Below are 17,350 nucleotides of genomic sequence, written 5' to 3'. Positions count from 1 at the left end.
TTATATCTGAAATGGCTTTTCAAAAAAAGTAATCTTCGGACTGTATAACATGTAAAACATATCCAGCTGGTTGGCAAATAAACATGCGAGCAGACAACCAATGGCTCCATGTCACTTGTTTTTGCCTTCTGCACTTTCTTTTGTGGCACTTTCCCCATTCCCCCTAATTCGGAACAGTCATCTTTACCATTTAATTGGTTTTTGAGACTTGAAGTTTTCTAAAGCCTTTTTGCCAATTTGGGATTAGATGAAGTGACAGCAGTACCCAACACTGGAATCCAGTACTGTGGCCGTGTGGGAAAGGTGGGCTGCTACACTGTGGCCTATGAAGGTGTCATTCTGCAAACACACCAACCACGGATCAGGTGAACTGATTTAGAATTGTCTTGCCCTGTTTATCGAAACGGAAAAGCCAGACAGCAGTGGTTTAGATGGTGATCATTCTACCCTGTTACTAGGCTAATAAGGACCAACACTGGTGAAGAGCCAATTGACCTGTGCCAGTTCACAACTAATTAACAATTAGCCTCAATTTAGTTCCGAGAGATCTCTGTATGCAATTCTAAATGCCAGTTTAACAAACTAAAATCTGCTAGAACATGACTTCCACACTTTGCCCGTGCATCTTTCAACCTTAGGCAGCTTCATCATCAACAAATCAGATCCAGCTTTGCACAAGCTCCTTCCTACCATACGTTACTGCCAAACAAAAGACTAAGAAAAATACATCGTCATCAGCCCTGCCCTGGGTGGAGTGCACATTACCCAGCCTACCAGGAATAAGGTGGGTAGCTGAGACTTTCAAAGTCACAGAGGTCTAAGAAGATCTGGAAACCAGACAGCATGAATCACTCCACCCTGTAACTGCACGATCCACCCTCCGTGGGTACCCTATGCCCGAAGTCCCTGCCGTCCAGAACCGCATCATCCCCGCACCAGTCTCCCCATTCATCTCCTCTGCCTACTGAAACCCTGCTGGTGTTTATCTACCGCGTGGCAGCTACCAAAAGGCCACAAGGCGTGGTTCTTCTGAGGTGTACTTTCCAAATGTGTAACTGTAGAATGGATGCGAAGGGAGGATGGACACTTGAACATTATCAAAATCAAACCCCAAAGGAGAAAGCACACACTGCACAGGCCAGGAAGCACGGAAGATGTGGACTGAGAACCAACTTGCCCAACATGTCATGGCCACTTCACCTCTCACAGCCTTGGTTTCCACATTTATTTAACACACACACAAAGTGCTTACTTGAGTCAGGACTAGTCTAAGGTACAATTATCCTCACTTTACAGCTGAGGAAAGAGACCCAGAGAGATGAGGTATTGTGACTTATAATAATATATATTTGGTTTTCCTTCCACTGTTCCTCCCACAGAGCTCCTAAAACCCTTGGAATTTCCTAAGTGAGGAGATGTCTTTTGTTATGTTAATGAGGTGGCTGTGGGACTGGCCTAGGAAGGGGGGCTGGTTGCCAGGAGAACCAGGAACTTGCTTAGAGGGTTGGAACTTTCAGTCCCACCTTCCCGACCTCCGGGGAGGGAAGAAGGGCTGGAGGTTGAGTTCAATCAGCAATGGCTAATGATTTAATCAACTGTGCCTATGTATCGAAGCCTCCGTAAAAACCCAAAAGGATGGAGTTTGGAGAATTTCGGGGTTGGTGACCACGTGGAGATTTGGGGAGAGGGGCATGCTAGGAGAGAGCATGGAAACTCTACTTTCCCCATACCTTGCCCTATGCATCTCTTCCACCTGGCTGTTCTTGAGTTATGTCTTTTTATAATAATCTGGTAATCTAGTAAATAAAATGTTTCTCTGAGTTCTGAGAGCCACTCTAACAAATTAATCAAACCCAAGAAGGGGGTCATGGGAACCTCCAATTTATAGCCAGTCCGTCAGCACAGGTGACAACCTGGACTTGACATGGGCATCTGAAGTGGGGGAGAGGCAGTCTTGCAGGACTGAACCCTTAATCTGTGGGATCTGATGCCATCTCCAGGTACAGGGTGTCAGAACTGAGTTGACTAGTATCTGAGAATGGCTTGGCGGTGTTTGTGGAAAACCCCTACACGCTGGAATGTGGAGCAGAATTACAGGTATCCTGCATACTGTCACAGCTAGTAAATGGCAGAGCAGGATTTGATCCCATCTAGCTCTAGACTCTAGTTGGGATCTAGACTATAGCTCAGAGTCTGCTCTTATCCACTACACTATTTTTGCCTTCTGTGTGAAAAAGGAAAGCTCATCTAGCTCTTAGAAAACTTTATGAACAGATTCTTAGATCACATCTATGGAAACTAGTACAATAGAGCTGAACTGAGTCTAGAATTATATTTTTTATAAAGAGATTCCCCAAGTTACCTTGACGACCAGCCAGATTTGAGAACCCCTAAGGTTCCTTGCAAATATAGTTATTTGATTCTAAACTTGTGCCCAAAAACACATGGGTAAGATGAGCAGTAAAGCTCCCAGGGCCCTTTACTGCAGGGCTCAACCTTGACCACCCTCCCAAAAGGCCATTAGCTCTCAGTTCAGACACGTGGTCCACTCGGTTCACCACTCTACAGCTCTCACTGGAGGGGGTCAGCAGCTTCCCCACCATTGCACTTAAGAGTTACATGTATCCAAGATTCCCTTACTAACCATGAATAAGTAAAGCTTTAGCCATCAATGCACAAGTGCCCTCACATTCTTACTTCCATCTGACCCCCACACCCTTGTCAAGTAGCTTCCAGGATCTTACGCTACGGCCATCCTTCTCTATCTAGTCTCGTTTTAACAACCAGCAGATCCTGAGTACGCACTGCAGTGCAGGTCAGCCTGTATTTCTGGGGTTAAGTTCTAAAGTCTGCCTTTAAGGCAAAAGTCAAGTGTAATTAAACATCACCCATGGAAAAAAAAAAATCAGTCATGAAAATCCCTTAGCTGGGACCTGGGCCCTTGAAAACTCAAAAACCAAGAATTAAGGTCTTGTGGAGTCTTTGCGTTACCACCATAGCTTCTCTTTCCCTGGGGGCAGCAGAGACCAATGCCTACGGTGAGCAGGGAAGGACAGAGGGTTAAATAAAGGGATTTCTCCGTCTCTACCCTGAGCTGGAAAAATTGATTTCACAAGTTAAATTGAGTGTATGATATGACTCCATTGTACTTGCAAGGCATATGCTACGTGCTATCAGGCAAAGAAATGAACGTTAAGACCCCTGCCCTCACATAACCTATAATCCAGCTGGGGGAGATTAGATCATCCTCTGAAAATGGCAGATAACCGTTAAACACAAAACCATCAGAACATGATACAAAGGGCTACGGACACTCAAAGGAAGAAGTGCTGTAGTATGGGTTGGGCTCAAAAGGCTTTCATGGAGAAATTTAAACTGGTTCTTACAACATGATTATGTTCTTCAAGGTGGGCTGACTCGGAACCAACCAGGGTTCCAGGTAAAACTGACCCTGTCACTTAAGCAAAGGATAGTATTTTCTATTATGTCTCCACTGTCTATCTTGAAAGTGCCAGATAATTCACCTGCTACTCTGTCCACAGCAATATGTTAAGTCAAGGTTCTTAGGGGAACCAGGCACCATAGTTCCAGTACTATTTGGTTACAAAGCTTAAATTAAATCTTGATATTATTGTTATGTTAAAATAGAGAATTATACAACTAAGAACACAGTACCTGCTTCTTTACAATAGTGTAAAACTGTATTACATGAGCATTTCATCTGACTTTCCCTACATATTATTCATGCCACAAAAATACTTTTCTTTTTTGACCCTAAGTCATTACTTGGATGGGCTCACACCAGCCTGTGTTCCAATTAAACTTGTCCATTTCTGCTTTCTTGCAGAGTCCTAAGATCTCCTCCAAGTCTCCCTGCCCATTTTGGCTCTTTCTCCACTCTGAGGACTCAAGGTGACCGAGACAGTCCCTGGACGATGGCCCTGGGCCACATGGCACTCCGAATGAACGCAAGGAAGCAAGTACTTAAGTACACATCCTGGACACTGTTCTGATCCTGGGCTGGCTCCAGTCACCCCTCACTGGGCTTTTCAGAAGGGGAAGGAGTGACAGGCCAAGAAGGACCCGGAAGCTGACCCAAGGCCAGTTGGAATAAGGGTCAATAGGAAGAGAGTCCAGGCACAGATATTTAAATAGACAGCCTGACCCACATGGGGAGCAATTTAATAAATCAACCTCACATAGCACATTTCCAAAATTCAGATGCTGGCCAATTTCTCCAGGTCTGAAGGACGCTTCTGACTTTTCCTTTTAGAGGTGGAATAAGCATGAGTCAGAAATACCAAGTTCACATCCAGATTTTGTTAAGATTTTGCTTAAGCACTCATGAGACTTTAGACATTTCCTAACTTTCAGCTTCAGTTTCTTCATCTATAAAGGGAGCTAGTCGGACTAGATGATCTCTAGTTCAGTAAACACGATTTTAAGAGCGGAAGCATCACAAGTCTGAGAAAAACCAAGAGCAAATGTTAAAGAGTCAGAACAGAAGCGACAGTGGGCCTGGAGAGCCTTAGGAAGACAGCAGTGATCAGAGAGTTCCCCAAAATAAGAAAATGGCAATTGGATTAGACCCAGGATTGCTCCCTGAGGATATCACTTATCTCTTCCTTCCAGATTCTGCCCTGCAGTCATACACAGATCCATCTCTTCCCAGAAGAGCTAAGAGGGATGATTCACAGGATGGACATACCCATAGATGCCACCCCCTACTTTCTATCTAGGCAGGGTGACTCAACCTTAACTACCTAAGAGAAATGAAAGATTCCAAGGTCCTCAGACCTCACTAACTCAGCCAACCATCTAATAACCTTTTGGAGTCTGAAACTTCTTTAATACACAGCCGAGGAAAGTTTTACAGTCTCTATTTCAGTTTTACAGTCCCCAAAGTTTTAGGAACACCCAGCATGTTTTAAGGCTCTCAGATACAATATTATTCTGTTATAAAATGTTAAGTAGAGTTTAAGATGTTATTAAATATTTAAATGGCATCGTAGAAAGTTTAACCCACAAAAATCTATGGTTTGTTCCCATAATGCTGCATTCATCTGCTATGCCCACACATCTTTGATATTTTACTTCTCCTGCCTCAGTAAAGTTCCCTGTTCAAGAAATTAACTCTTGTTGTAAGTCTAAGATGGATTAAAGTTAAATTGCTTTGAAGATGGGTTTCATAAATGTGACTAAGCTTAAATTACCCAACCTACAATAACCTTCGACTTTACTCTTTGGCAGAGTGAGAATCACAGGATGTTTAACACCTGTGGAGTAGCAGGGCACACAGTAGGAATTCAGTTACTGCTTCTAAATGCATCACCATTTAGTCAGCAAATACCCATGCCAGGCAGGAATCAGGCACTTTGCATGTTATCTCTTAAGCCTCACGACAACCCTATTAAGCAGTAATATCTCCGTTTTACAGATAAAGACACTAAGGCTCAAAGTAACAGCTGCTAAACGCCCGAGAAGGAATTTTGAGCTCAGGTCTCTCTCACCAGTTCCCTGAAATACTCCCACTGAGCTTTTCCATCAAGTACAGAGTTTAGGAAGCTGGCCCAGAAGTTGTGAGGTCTCAACCTCACCGGCTGTTATTTACACACACATCCTTTACTGACAAAGGTTACAGCTGATGTGGATATGGCCTGTGTGTGCTGGTTCTCCTGGTCGGGCCAATGTTGCTGGAATACTTTACCAAAAGAAGCAATTGGGGGGGGAGGGGCGCAGGGGGGAGCAGCATTTGACATAAACCACAGCCCTCTAGAGTGTGGTTACTGCCACACTCTGAGCTCTAAGGAAAGATACAGCCCCCTTAGAGTGGGCCGCTCCTCTCCTTCAGTCCCTAAGAAGAGCATTTCTAGAAGGCATCAGACCCCAAACACAGGCTTCTTCTTACTCACTTGCAGCAGCTCTAATAGAGAAGCCCACCAGAGAGAACAAGTTTTAGCAAGCATGCTGCTAACCTCAGTGACAACAGAGATCCTGGCTGAAGTCACGTTTTGCAAATCTCCACCCCCAAGACACTTTCTTGCCCCAGTACCTCCCCTTCACAATCTTTGCTTGAACAAGTATTTCAAGGAAACCACCAGCTTCAGTAGGCATCTGGCGCAGAGAATGCTGAGAATGTATTCATTCCCTCTGCGAGACCACGATCATTTCTGCACTAACAAGTTCATTCTCCATATGGGTAGACGCACATCTATCTACACGCTCAAGTATTTAAAGACACTAAATGTCATCCATTCACTGAGTTACCAGAAACCACCTTCCATTTCAAATTTACAGCATAACAATTATTTCTACTGAGAGAAAGCAGAGTATAAGCAGCTGGCCAGGCCTGCAGACCACCTCCAACTAATTTCTTTGCTTCACTAGCAGGTGTTACCAGAAAAATCTGACTTTAAGATTCAGGGACCCGCAACATTCACCAATTCCAAAGTTCTCAATTGCTGAAATCAAGAGGTTTCCTCCAGCCCTAAAATCCCATTCCCCTCTCATAAACACAAAGTCCGCTTTCCTGGAGCTGCACTTTGCTTTCTTCGCTCTGTTGGTCCTGGAAGGACCTCAGTTCAACTAAAGGCCTGGGGGGAGGGGGGACCTTTTATGAGTTTATTTTTCGGTAGCACAGATCAAGAATGTAGCCCACAGCGATTACGGCGACTAAGCTCCCAAATACCCTCTCCAGCCTAAAGAGTTTGATCATGTGGGAACCAAACACTGTCTCCAAAGAAAAGGAGAGGCTAAGAGTGCCGGTCTCCACTTTCTCCAGGGAAGAGCACCGCTCTGCCGCGGTGCGGGGCTGTCACTTCCAAACCTTGTTTGCAAAGCACCAGCCCAGATCGGACATTTTGCTTTCACCCCTCGGCAGGGCCTGCCCAGTGCAGGGGCCCAGAGGGTCTCGGGTGGCGCCGGACGCTTTGGGGCTTGGGCGACGGGTCGGCCACACCACTAAGAGGGTCTTGTTTTCTCAGCTGATCTAGCCTGCGAACAGGTGCGTGGTTAGTTCCATCTTTTTAAAAAGGGGGAAGGCATGTAAGAGTCTCCCCTGCTGGGGCACCCGCCCTTCGGGGAAAGCCTCGCAGGACGTGAGGAAAGGTGGCTTTCCAACTTCTGCGGGGCGCGCGAGTCTGCGGGGGGACGCGGTGCTCTCTGTGAGTTTGGGAAAGGCCTGGATCTCCCTGAACGACCCTCTCAGTCACCTCACCGCAGCGTACAGCGACCCTCCACCCCACGTCACCCCCGCCTAGCATACACGTGAAGCTCAGCAAAGCGTGCCACCTGCCGGGTTCCCAGCAAACACGCCCAGAGGGAAGGATCGCCGGAGAGCACTTTGTTTAAAAAAAAAAAAAGTAAACTCTCCCGGGGCCGAGGACAGCCCCGCCTGGCACCGGGGCAGCGGTCCGCAGGGGTCGGCCCCCGGGTTCTCCTCCTTCCGGGGCTGAATGGGGGGAGGCGCGGCGCCGGGCGGGGCCGGAGGCGAGCGCGCGGGGCGTCGGGCCCCGCTCCCCCCGGGGGCCGGCGGAGTCCCGGGCGGGGCGGGGCAGGGCCGGCCGGCGGGAACGCGGCGCGCCCTCGCCCCGGTTCGCGCGCGGGCCGGCGCCCCGATGGGGTGGGCAGAATCGGGGAACTCACAGCCGCTTGTCCTCGGGCTGCAGCTGCCAGTGCATGGCCAGCGAGAAGCCGAAGAGGCTCCCGGAGTCCCCGGTTTTCTCGATCACATTGTCCTCGCGGGTGTCCAAGTTGAAGGCGGCGCCGAGCCGCGGCAGGAGCCCCGCCGACAGGTAGAGCAGCCACAGCCGCCCCGCGGCCGCCATGGGCCGGCGCACCGGGAGGGGAGCGGGAAGCTGCGCGGCCGCCCTGCGCTCCGGGCTGGGTTCGAGACTGCCGCGCCGCTGCCGCCGCGGCCACCTCAGTCTCCTCTCGCCGCCGCGCCCGGCCCCACCCCCGGGACGAGTCGCGCTCTCCGCCCGGCCGCTCCCCCTCGCGGGCAGCTCCCGACCACTGAATGAGCCCGTTGTTCTCTGGAGACTCGCAGGCGTTTTATCAAGTGACGAGGACGCCGGCCCCGCCCCGGCCCTCCCCACCCCCTGGCCCCTCCTCGCACGCCCGCCGCCGGCACCTTCCCTGCCTGCCCGGCTGCGGTGCGGTGCGGCGCGGCGCTGCCCCTCCCTGCCGCCCCGCACCTGGCCCGGAAGCCGTGGCGGAGAGACCCGGAGGCGAGCTGCGGGCCGGGCAGCCCCAGCTCGGGTGTCCTCCTGGAGAGAAGCACTTGAATTGTGGTTGCCATTCGGCGCAGAGCCGGAAAGGCGTTTACTACCTGTTAGTAAAGACAAGTGCTGGTGATGCGCCGGCCCTAATGGCCCGGAGCCCTGGGCGCTCGCCGACCGAGGCCCACGTGCAAATGCAGGCTTCCTTCATTCATTCCACAAGTGTTTATGGAGCGATTAACGCGGGCCAGGTACTTGGGGAATGGAGCTGCATAGATTGTCCTCGGCCCTCAAAGACCTAACCGTCAAAAAGGATAACAGCACAAATAGGGCTGTGCAATTGACAACGCGCAGCTATTATCTCATTTCATGCTCCTAACAATCCTATGAGGTGGGTGTTTTCTTTTTGCAGATGAGAAAACTGAAGCTCAGCCTTGCCCCAGAGCATCCACAGATCTGCGTCCAGGTGGAAAAGAGAGTTTGTGGGAGAAGTCACACTGGTGTAGGCAACTTCAAACTTGGTTTCCAGGTGTTCTCAGACTGAGAAGGTCCTCAACAGTGAAGGATGAGTTATTTAAAGTGGCACCCACGAGCTCAGGAGCCCTTCTCTCCTGCCCCCAAGTTCCCAGAATTAGTTGGGAGGAGTACTTCCCTGCCAAGAGACCGCTCTGAATTCGGTGTGGGTGGCCTAAAGGCTCCAGCCTCCAGCACAAGGGGTGGGGCCTCCAGTGAGGTGTTGACCCCTGGGGTAACCTTATCCTGCAGCAGGGGTTGTTAACCCGGGGAGAGAGAATTCAGGTTACTGTGAATTTGGATGGCAAAAAAAAAAAAATGACATTTTTATTTTCACTAATCCTTTAACTGACATTTAGCATTTCTTTCCATTATGAAGGTAGGCAGCACACCACGGTGGCAGTAAGAATCCATGACTTAGTCTCCAGTAGAACCCATAGGTTTTTCACATCACATCACAGTTGTTGCAAATATCTTAAATTACAGTAGTTATCAGATAGACCCTCAGCTAGATCTTGTTATGTAATATGTCAATTAAAATGTATATAATAGTGCTATAACACAATTTTTTAAAAATATTGTGTTAACTGTACTTCAATATAATTGGTATCCTTTGTAATCCCATGTATTTTATTTTATTTTATGGATTTAAAAACCTTGTTCTGGGCCTTCCCTGGCGGTCCAGTGGTTAAGACTTCGTGCTTCCAATGCAGGGGACTCAGGTTCCATCCCTGGTCGGGGGAACTAAGATCCCACATGGCGCGCGGCATGGCCAAAAGATTAAAAAAATAATAATAAAAACCTTGTTCTGAAAAGGGGTCCATGGTCTTCAGCAGTCTGCCAAAAATGCTAGCCCAAAGGCTCCTGGAATGTCTTGGGGAGCCTGCCTTGAAATCTGACATAGAAAGAGAAGCAGAGTGCAGTCCCAGGCAAGAGCTGGAGCTCTGAGTGTGCATGTGGTGATGGGGGGTAGGGGTCATGTGCCATCTCGCCTCAAGGGGTATTTACACCAAGGGAGCAGCCTGTGCCACACCGAAAAGCCACCTGAACATCATCAAGGGTCCACAGGTGGTAACAGCTGCCAGGAGTGGGGTATGTCCCACTTCTCTCCCAATCGATATCTCCAGTCAAATATAGTCCAAAGTGGGGTACAGTGAGTTCAAGTTCAGTAGACAATCTTGAAGATCACACTGTTTTAACCAGTATGTGATAACCTTGGTAAGGTTGAGAAACCGTTGGAGACTATAATCTAGTAAGCTAAGAAACATCTGCAATATGATTTTTCATGCAAGTTAGCCTTTCTTCTTCACGTTAAACACATACTATTCCAGAGGGACAGGTCCCAGCTATTACAGTTAGAGCACGACGAACCTCACTGCAGGCTGGTACTCAGCAGGAGCCACTGATGGGGCTGTAATGGTTGCTGAAATACTTCTGAACTAGTAGCTAAAAGCTATGCCCTGAGCTCCCCAAGTTCAACTGGCCCCACCCTGGCCACTTTCCTAGGACCCGCCAACTTCCCCACAATTCAGCAGCTAAAAGGTTTGAGCCCATAAGTCCTGCCTGGCACTACAAGGGCTTCTTCTGATTGGGTGTGCTCATGTCATACCAACTGTTAACTATACCGAATATCACCCCTTGCTTCCAAGAGTAATTCTTGCTTCCTCCCAAAGATATGTTTAGTAGATGACGTTTGAATAGCCAGAGTTAGCTCCTTGATCCCAAATACCAATTATGCTCAAATTGAAATTTTACATAATGTTAAATTTAAATATAATGCTACTGAATTGAGTAATACTTGTGTGGGAGAAGGAGGGGATAAAAACAAGGATGAGAGACTTGTTCTGGAGTGTGCCAAGTGCCCATCACAGACGACCCACGCTCCTGCCTTCCAGCTATCTCTGGCTACGATGCGAAACATACTTGAAGTTGAGTCAAACCCAGGCTCTTAATAATAATCTCTTTGAAGATTGGCAGCGCTTCCTGATTAACTGAAACAATCAAGGTTTGTGAATTAGTTATCATTTCTGTGGTAAATAGTTAAGGCTGACATAAGAAGTGTCTTAGAAAAAGGAGGTTTAGAGGTCCTTCAGGATCTGCTGAGGACAATGTCAGTCTATAGGGCCAAAGGAATGAAAGAATCAAGACATCTAAAAATTATGAAGTAAAGACCTGAGGAGGGAGGTACATAGTTATAATGAAAGAAATTCTGGAACAAAAAGACACTTGTCTGGAACCAAAGTGAGAGAGATACCTTGATGATAAAGGTGTGCTGACCTTTGATGGCATGGGTGTGTGTGTGTGTGTGTGTATAAAAAAACCAAAGGGCTGTACAAATCCAGTTATGACAAAGTTGTGTCATGTTCCCAAAAAGCCTCATTAGAAAACAAACAAAATGGAATACCTAAGAAAATGATACAATAATCACAGAAGAAATTTTACAAACTGAAAATTTTAAATAAAAAGGCAGTGAAAGCAATGGATAGAAGCATTTGCTCAGTTGACAGCTTTTGAATTCTTGCATTTTACCGATACACTTTTCAAAAGAAATTTTTTTGTTCTATATTCCACCTTTGGTAGAGAAGCTTGTAAATAATTTTAAACTATGGGTCACCCATGCAAAGGTCTGAGGAACTCATGTATTGCCTGATATATTTTCCATTTCCTGGGAGCTACTTTAATCATTTTTGCTCTCAGGTTCCCTGTTCTATTGACTTTGTCATCACCAACAGCAGAGGATATCATATTTGCTGCTTTTAGGCAACGTAGAAACTATTAAAACATCTCTTTATTCTTCTGTGGTTGCGTTACATCGCCATATGAACAGTTTCACATGTTCCCTGCAGCCCTTTAATGAAGGCCATTTGTCAGAGTGGTTAGCACATGGTCCGTGGAACCCAAGTCACTTCCAATCCCATCTCTGCTCCACACGGCCAGGGGACCTTAAACAAGTCATTGAATCTCTCTCCACCTCAGTTTCCCCAAGCTATGAAGTAGGGATAATAGCATCCACCCTCAAAGAGTCGCCTTGCCTTGAGGATGAATAAAGTTAGCGTGAGCTGAAGCACTTAGAATGTTGTGTCAGAACTTCCACCGTGTACAGGCTTTCACAATTTGGCTTTTACAAGTTATGCACTGACCCATGGTATACCTACAGTTTTATAAACTAGGTGTATATAGCAAACTGTTCCAAACTGGGATTCAGACTGTTCAGTGGCAGATTTTTTTGTGTTTCAGAAAAAGAAATAGAGTTTTCCCCAATTGCTTTTTTCGTCTCTGTATACATGTTCAGGGGTTTTCCTTCCACACTGAACCTTAATGCTTTTTGTTTGGATATTTTATTTGCTGTAAGTCACAGCACATTTTCTAGTGGCAAATCTGCCTTTGGTTTGGATCAGGATAATCCAAATTGCCACCTCTACCTTATTTTAACACTCAGGTCTATTTTATTTATTTATTTTTCCAGTTTTATTAAGATATAATTGATATAGAACGTTGTATAAGTTTAAGGTATACAATATAATGATTGGATATATGTCTATATTATGAAATGATCACCACAATAAGTTTAGTTAACATCCATCACCTCACAGAGTTACAGTTTTTTTCCTTGTGATGAGAACTTTTAAGATTATCTTAGCAACTTTCAAATATGCAATACAGTGTTGTTAACTATAGTCACCGTGCTGTGCATTACAACCTCACAACATATTTATTTATTAACTGGAAATTTGTTTCTTTTGACCACCTTCACCCATTTCCCCCACCACCCGCCTCTGGTAATCGCCCATCTGTTCTTTGTTTCTATGAGTTTTTTTTTTTTTTTCAGATTCCACATATAAGTGAGATCATACAATATTTGTCTTTCTCTGACTAATTTCACTTAGCATAATGCCGTCAACGTCCATCCGTGTTGTCACAAACAGCAGGATTTCTTTCTTTTTTATGACTGAATAATATTCCATTGTGTAATATATATGTGAAAATGTGATATATATTTTTTTTTCTTTATCCATTTTCTTTATCCATTCATCCATCAATAGACCCTTAGGTTGTTCACCAGATCTTTTTTTTTTTTTAAAAGATGCTTTTTTAAAAATTTATTTTATTTTTGGCTGCGTTGGGTCTTTGTTGCTGCACGCGGGCTTTCTCTAGTTGTGGCGAGCGGGGGCTACTCTTCGTTGTGGTGCTCAGGCTTCTCATTGCGGTGGCTTCTCTTGTTGCGGAGCACGGGCTCTAGGCATGCGGGCTTCAGTAGTTGTGGCATGGGGGCTCAGTAGTTGTGGCTTGTGGGCTCTAGAGTGCAGGCTCAGTAGCTCAGTAGTTGTGGCGCACGGGCTTAGTTGCTCCGCGGCATGTGGGATCTTCCCGGAACAGGGCTTGAATTCGTGTCCCCTGCCTTGGCAGGCGGATTCTTAACCACTGCGCCACCAGGGAAGCCCCACCAGATCTATTTTAAAGTAAATTTAAGTTGAATGTTTCTAATTTGCTTGTTATGAATGCATTAAATGTTGTACAGTATTTCATGTTGCCATTTTAGGTGGGATTCTTTTTTTCAAATTTGTTTTGAGGGAAATTTTCTAAGCCAAGAAGGCACATTTTGCCAGCCAGCCAGAAATAAACTCAAACTTTAAATGAATCAAGTTAAATTTAAAACTGAGCTCCCAAGGCTGAGGTGAAACCCCCACTGGAAAATTTGGTTTTCCATCCCCACCATCATCAGAAACAAACATGAATCTCTGTGTATCTCATGCCGCACAAATGCAGTCTTGACAGGCCAAACTTGGAGGAGACGTTTTTTAAATTTTTTCTTGCTTCCTATAAAAATATCTTAACTGGAAAAAAAAAAAAGACAAGCTGATTCTGAGTTAGGACTTAACCCAGTGATCTCTGGAGTGTATCAATTCAGGTCAAAGCAAGCACTCAAGGAAGGCAGCTTAGCCTCACCCACTTCCCAGCTGAGGGCCTGGAGCAATTCCTCTACTTCTCCAGGACTCAATTTTCAAATCTGTAAAATGGCCAGAAATCTTCCTTCACCAGGTTGTTATAAGGATTAAATGAGATTATATATGTGAGATACAGAGCACAGTGGCTGCTGTTAAATATGTGCTGAATAAAATAGTAGCTGTGAAAATGAAGGAGAAGAAAATATACTAGAATACAAAACAAAGGAGGGCTTCAGATCAGGGACACACAGGGAGAGGAAGCATGTGAATGAGGTCACCTGCGCCCCACATTCACCTGATGTAAGTGGTCAGGGTAAACCATTCCTTCCCATCATAGCTTGGCAAATAATCTGTCATATCATAACTTCTCAGTGCTTGAGGTTTGGATGGAAGCAAGTTTGTGCTTCACCCTGGCTCTGGACCACTTCTATCTCCTGCCAGTCTTTGCAGAAGCAACAATGGGTTCCAAACTCAGTATCATAAGTTTGGAAGAGAAAAAGTTCAGAGGACTCGCCAGCCAGGAGGCCTGGTAGGAAAAAGAGATGAAAGGTGGACATATGTGTCCAAACACATCCTTATCTTCCTCTTTCCACGATCTGATCAGCCAGGGGAAAAGTAAGTGCTAAAGATTATCAAAAATCATGGCCAACTTAAAAATCATTGGTATTTTGTTTGAAGCTTTATCTTAATTGAATACATCTTGCTGCTAATATTAAAGCAGCTTCTACTACTTAAAATGAATCGTCAGGGTAATTAGGAGAACATGACACTTCACAGGGAAATCAGATCCTGAACTTCAAAATTTCCTCAAAATTTTTGAATCTGGATGGCAAGCCATTTGCACACAAATAATTAAGTACTCAGTATATTTAACAAGTTGATTCTCCTGTCACATTAACAGCACATTTGAAGGCAATGTAATACATTCTGCCCTGTGAACACACCACTATAAAGAACAAAAAGCAAAGAAAGGAGAAAAAGAATGCAGAAATTTGGACCACCTAAGAGCCAAGAATGTTCCTGTAACAATGGCTTTGCTGTCCCAGATCACGTGATCCAAAGTGAGGGGCTGAATGGTTCTGCCTTGTACAAGGTGCTTCTGGAGCTCCCTGGTGAAAAGGATATTTACACCACATTTCATTTGCAAAAACCTTTAGAAAATCAGTGCATCTCCACAAGGCAAAAGGTATTGTCCTATTTTATGTCTGGAGACATCGAAGCAGGGACTTTTCGTAAGAGAGAATGTCAGGGTCTCCGACCAAATTAAGACTCAGGATATCCTGACTTCTGATTTCATAACCAACACCATACGTTCATAACCTTTTTCAGCCTTGGCTGACAAGTAGTCCACCAAGACCAAAATTTCCTGACTCCCAAACAAGGAATTGTAGCAGCTCACAAAATGTAATCTTGATCAAAGCTGTTCTCTGGCAGGAAAAAAAAGCCAGCAGTCACATTTTATCAGTTAGGCTGGGGTGTCCGTACATGAACACATGTTGCTTGTTCCTGCAGCTCACAGGAGGATGGAAAGCGTAGAAGGGCTAACCAGGGGGGTTTGTGCCCTACCACGTCCAATGAACCAGGGTGAATTTTTTCAGCCTTGGACCCTACTAGGAAATAGAAGCTCCACCCCATTGCTCCAGAAGTTTACTTTCCCCAAGTAGCCAACTCATCCCCAGTTGCTGTTGGTTACAGACATGGTTGGGTAAATGCTGTACTGGTTGAAAAGGAGGTAAGAGAGTATGGGAGACAGTCAGCTCTTTGATTTTGAAGGGCTATTAGAATTTCCCAATTTACACTCTGTAAATAACCAAAATACGTACATCTATTTCTCTGAGACTTTCTTTTTGTGTTGACTGCAGTCATCTAGCGATGTCTTTAGGGGTTATAAACAGTTTTTAATCTGTATTTTTTAAACAATTCAAATGCAGGAAAAATAGTTTGAGAGTTATGTGTATTTTTAAAACATATTCCAAAGTTGAAATATTTTCAAATGTTAATTATATATTAAATGTTTTATATATATATATATATATATATTCCAGCCATCAGCCACTTAGAATAAATATTCAAAGAAGAGAGAGTAGCATTAAGTAGACACCATATCCATCTGCCCAGGCACTCCCTTTTCACACTCCATCAACACTTTGCATACACCTCTCTCCTACTTCATATTGAATAATACTGTTATTTATATGCTTATATAACTGTCTGCCAAACTGTTAGTTCCTTCAAAGTAGGGGCCATGCTTTACTCATCTTTGTATCCCCAGTACCAATAATTGGGCCTGGAACATGGAAGCTCCTAAAAAAATGACTGACTAGGGTACCTCAGGGTTTTCATCAATCATCACTTTTATGCCAGAAGACTTCTTTGAAGTTGGAGAGGTTTTTTAGAAAGTGCGTCACCCTTGCATTACGTGCTTAAAACCGAGCATACCCAATAGTGCACATTATTCAAAGGGCGCATCCTCCCCACCCAGATTCCTCTAAATCTCAGTAATTCTCATGGAAATGGAAAACCCCTGCAACAAGTCAGCCAATTAACAAGGCGCCATTTTGGACTCAAGGTCTCTGATACTATAATCCTGCCAACAATTCAAAGACAGCTAGAAAAAGTGAAAGTGGACTGCCTAACCTGGAGTGGAAATTCTTAGCAAAGGATTTTGGGGAGATTGGAGGGAGGGTGGAGAGGAGGAGGGTGGATTGGAGAGGGGGGCATGATGGCTGCAAATCTAGAACTCCTTTGAACAAAGAAAGCAGCCACGTCCTAAGAAGGCTAGGCTCCTGAAATTGGAAAACACATTTGTTTCACTCTTTGGTCTACTGTCCCAAAGTGCTAACAATGTTATCACCTTCAGTCTATCTTGTCCTTTAGTCACCAAAGAAAGAAAAGACATGGTGACATGAAGTAGGAAGGGTTCAGGCGGTAGATTTCCCTGACCTCCCACTCCACCACCCAATCCACCCAATAGTATATAATAGTACATAACTGCGTCAGCTCTGCGCCCTGCCCTCTTCCCGTTCCAACTGCACATGCCTACGTGGGAGGATGCTTAAGGCCAGCTAGACCTTCTCAGGAAAAGATTTCTGAGAGAAAGCATGCATTGCGTATCCAGCAGACACAGCTGAGGCTTATGAGCTTGAAGCAATACTACAGATGTGATTTTTTTTTTTTATTGCAATGAAAAAACACTGCAGGAATAGGCTTCTGTTTGCATCTGTAAAGATGATTTAATGTGGTTCCAAGGCACAATTATAGTTTACATAGAATCCTGGAGACATGGGCAGTATGTGAAGGAGTATGGTTGTAGCAATAGAAGACTACAAGGTGAACAATAGGAAAAGGCATCCGATGTGTGAGTCCCCGAGTTTAATACATACAGATTATATTGTTTTATATAAACATCAATGTTCTCTGTGATTTATTCAAGGTTGATAGTAAAATGTCAGCCAAGTGTTATCTACTTGAAACCTGTGCAATTACTCTCAATCATATATTTCATTGAACTGATCTCGCAATTGTTACTAAATATTCATATTATTAAGCACTCAACGCATATCAGGGTTTACTAAATATTATTAAGCATTCAGTGCATACTCAGTGTGTGCGTAAGGGTTTCTCAAGAGTTTTCCTTTACTTTTTCCCCATTTTTGGATAAGGGATTTGAGA

At 45.0% G+C, this 17,350-nt stretch overlaps 1 protein-coding gene and 1 long non-coding RNA gene across 5 annotated transcripts in view; one reads left to right on the top strand and one right to left on the bottom strand.

The window, feature by feature from the left end:
* Positions 1-8,047, bottom strand: part of ITGA6 (integrin subunit alpha 6) — a 75,494-nt gene extending 67,447 nt beyond the window's left edge. For 3 of the 4 annotated variants that reach the window (XM_082465336.1, XM_082465335.1, XM_082465334.1), the window contains exon 1: positions 7,645-7,972. In XM_082465336.1, coding sequence (XP_082321462.1) covers positions 7,645-7,826 — 182 coding nt within the window. In that variant the 5' untranslated portion in view covers positions 7,827-7,972. Of the gene's footprint in view, positions 1-7,644 lie in introns of all 4 variants that reach the window. The other variant, XM_082465333.1, reaches the window with a different exon arrangement.
* Positions 7,683-9,351, top strand: LOC309662603. The gene is made up of 2 exons (XR_014264807.1): positions 7,683-7,793; positions 8,632-9,351. It is a non-coding gene; the product is annotated as an uncharacterized lncRNA (long non-coding RNA).
* Positions 9,352-17,350: the final 7,999 nt, after the last annotated feature.

This window comes from Balaenoptera physalus, assembly GCF_965194825.1.
Source record: "Balaenoptera physalus genome assembly, chromosome: 6".
NCBI classification, from domain to species: domain Eukaryota; kingdom Metazoa; phylum Chordata; class Mammalia; order Artiodactyla; family Balaenopteridae; genus Balaenoptera; species Balaenoptera physalus.
This window is presented reverse-complemented; position numbering and strand designations above follow the sequence as displayed.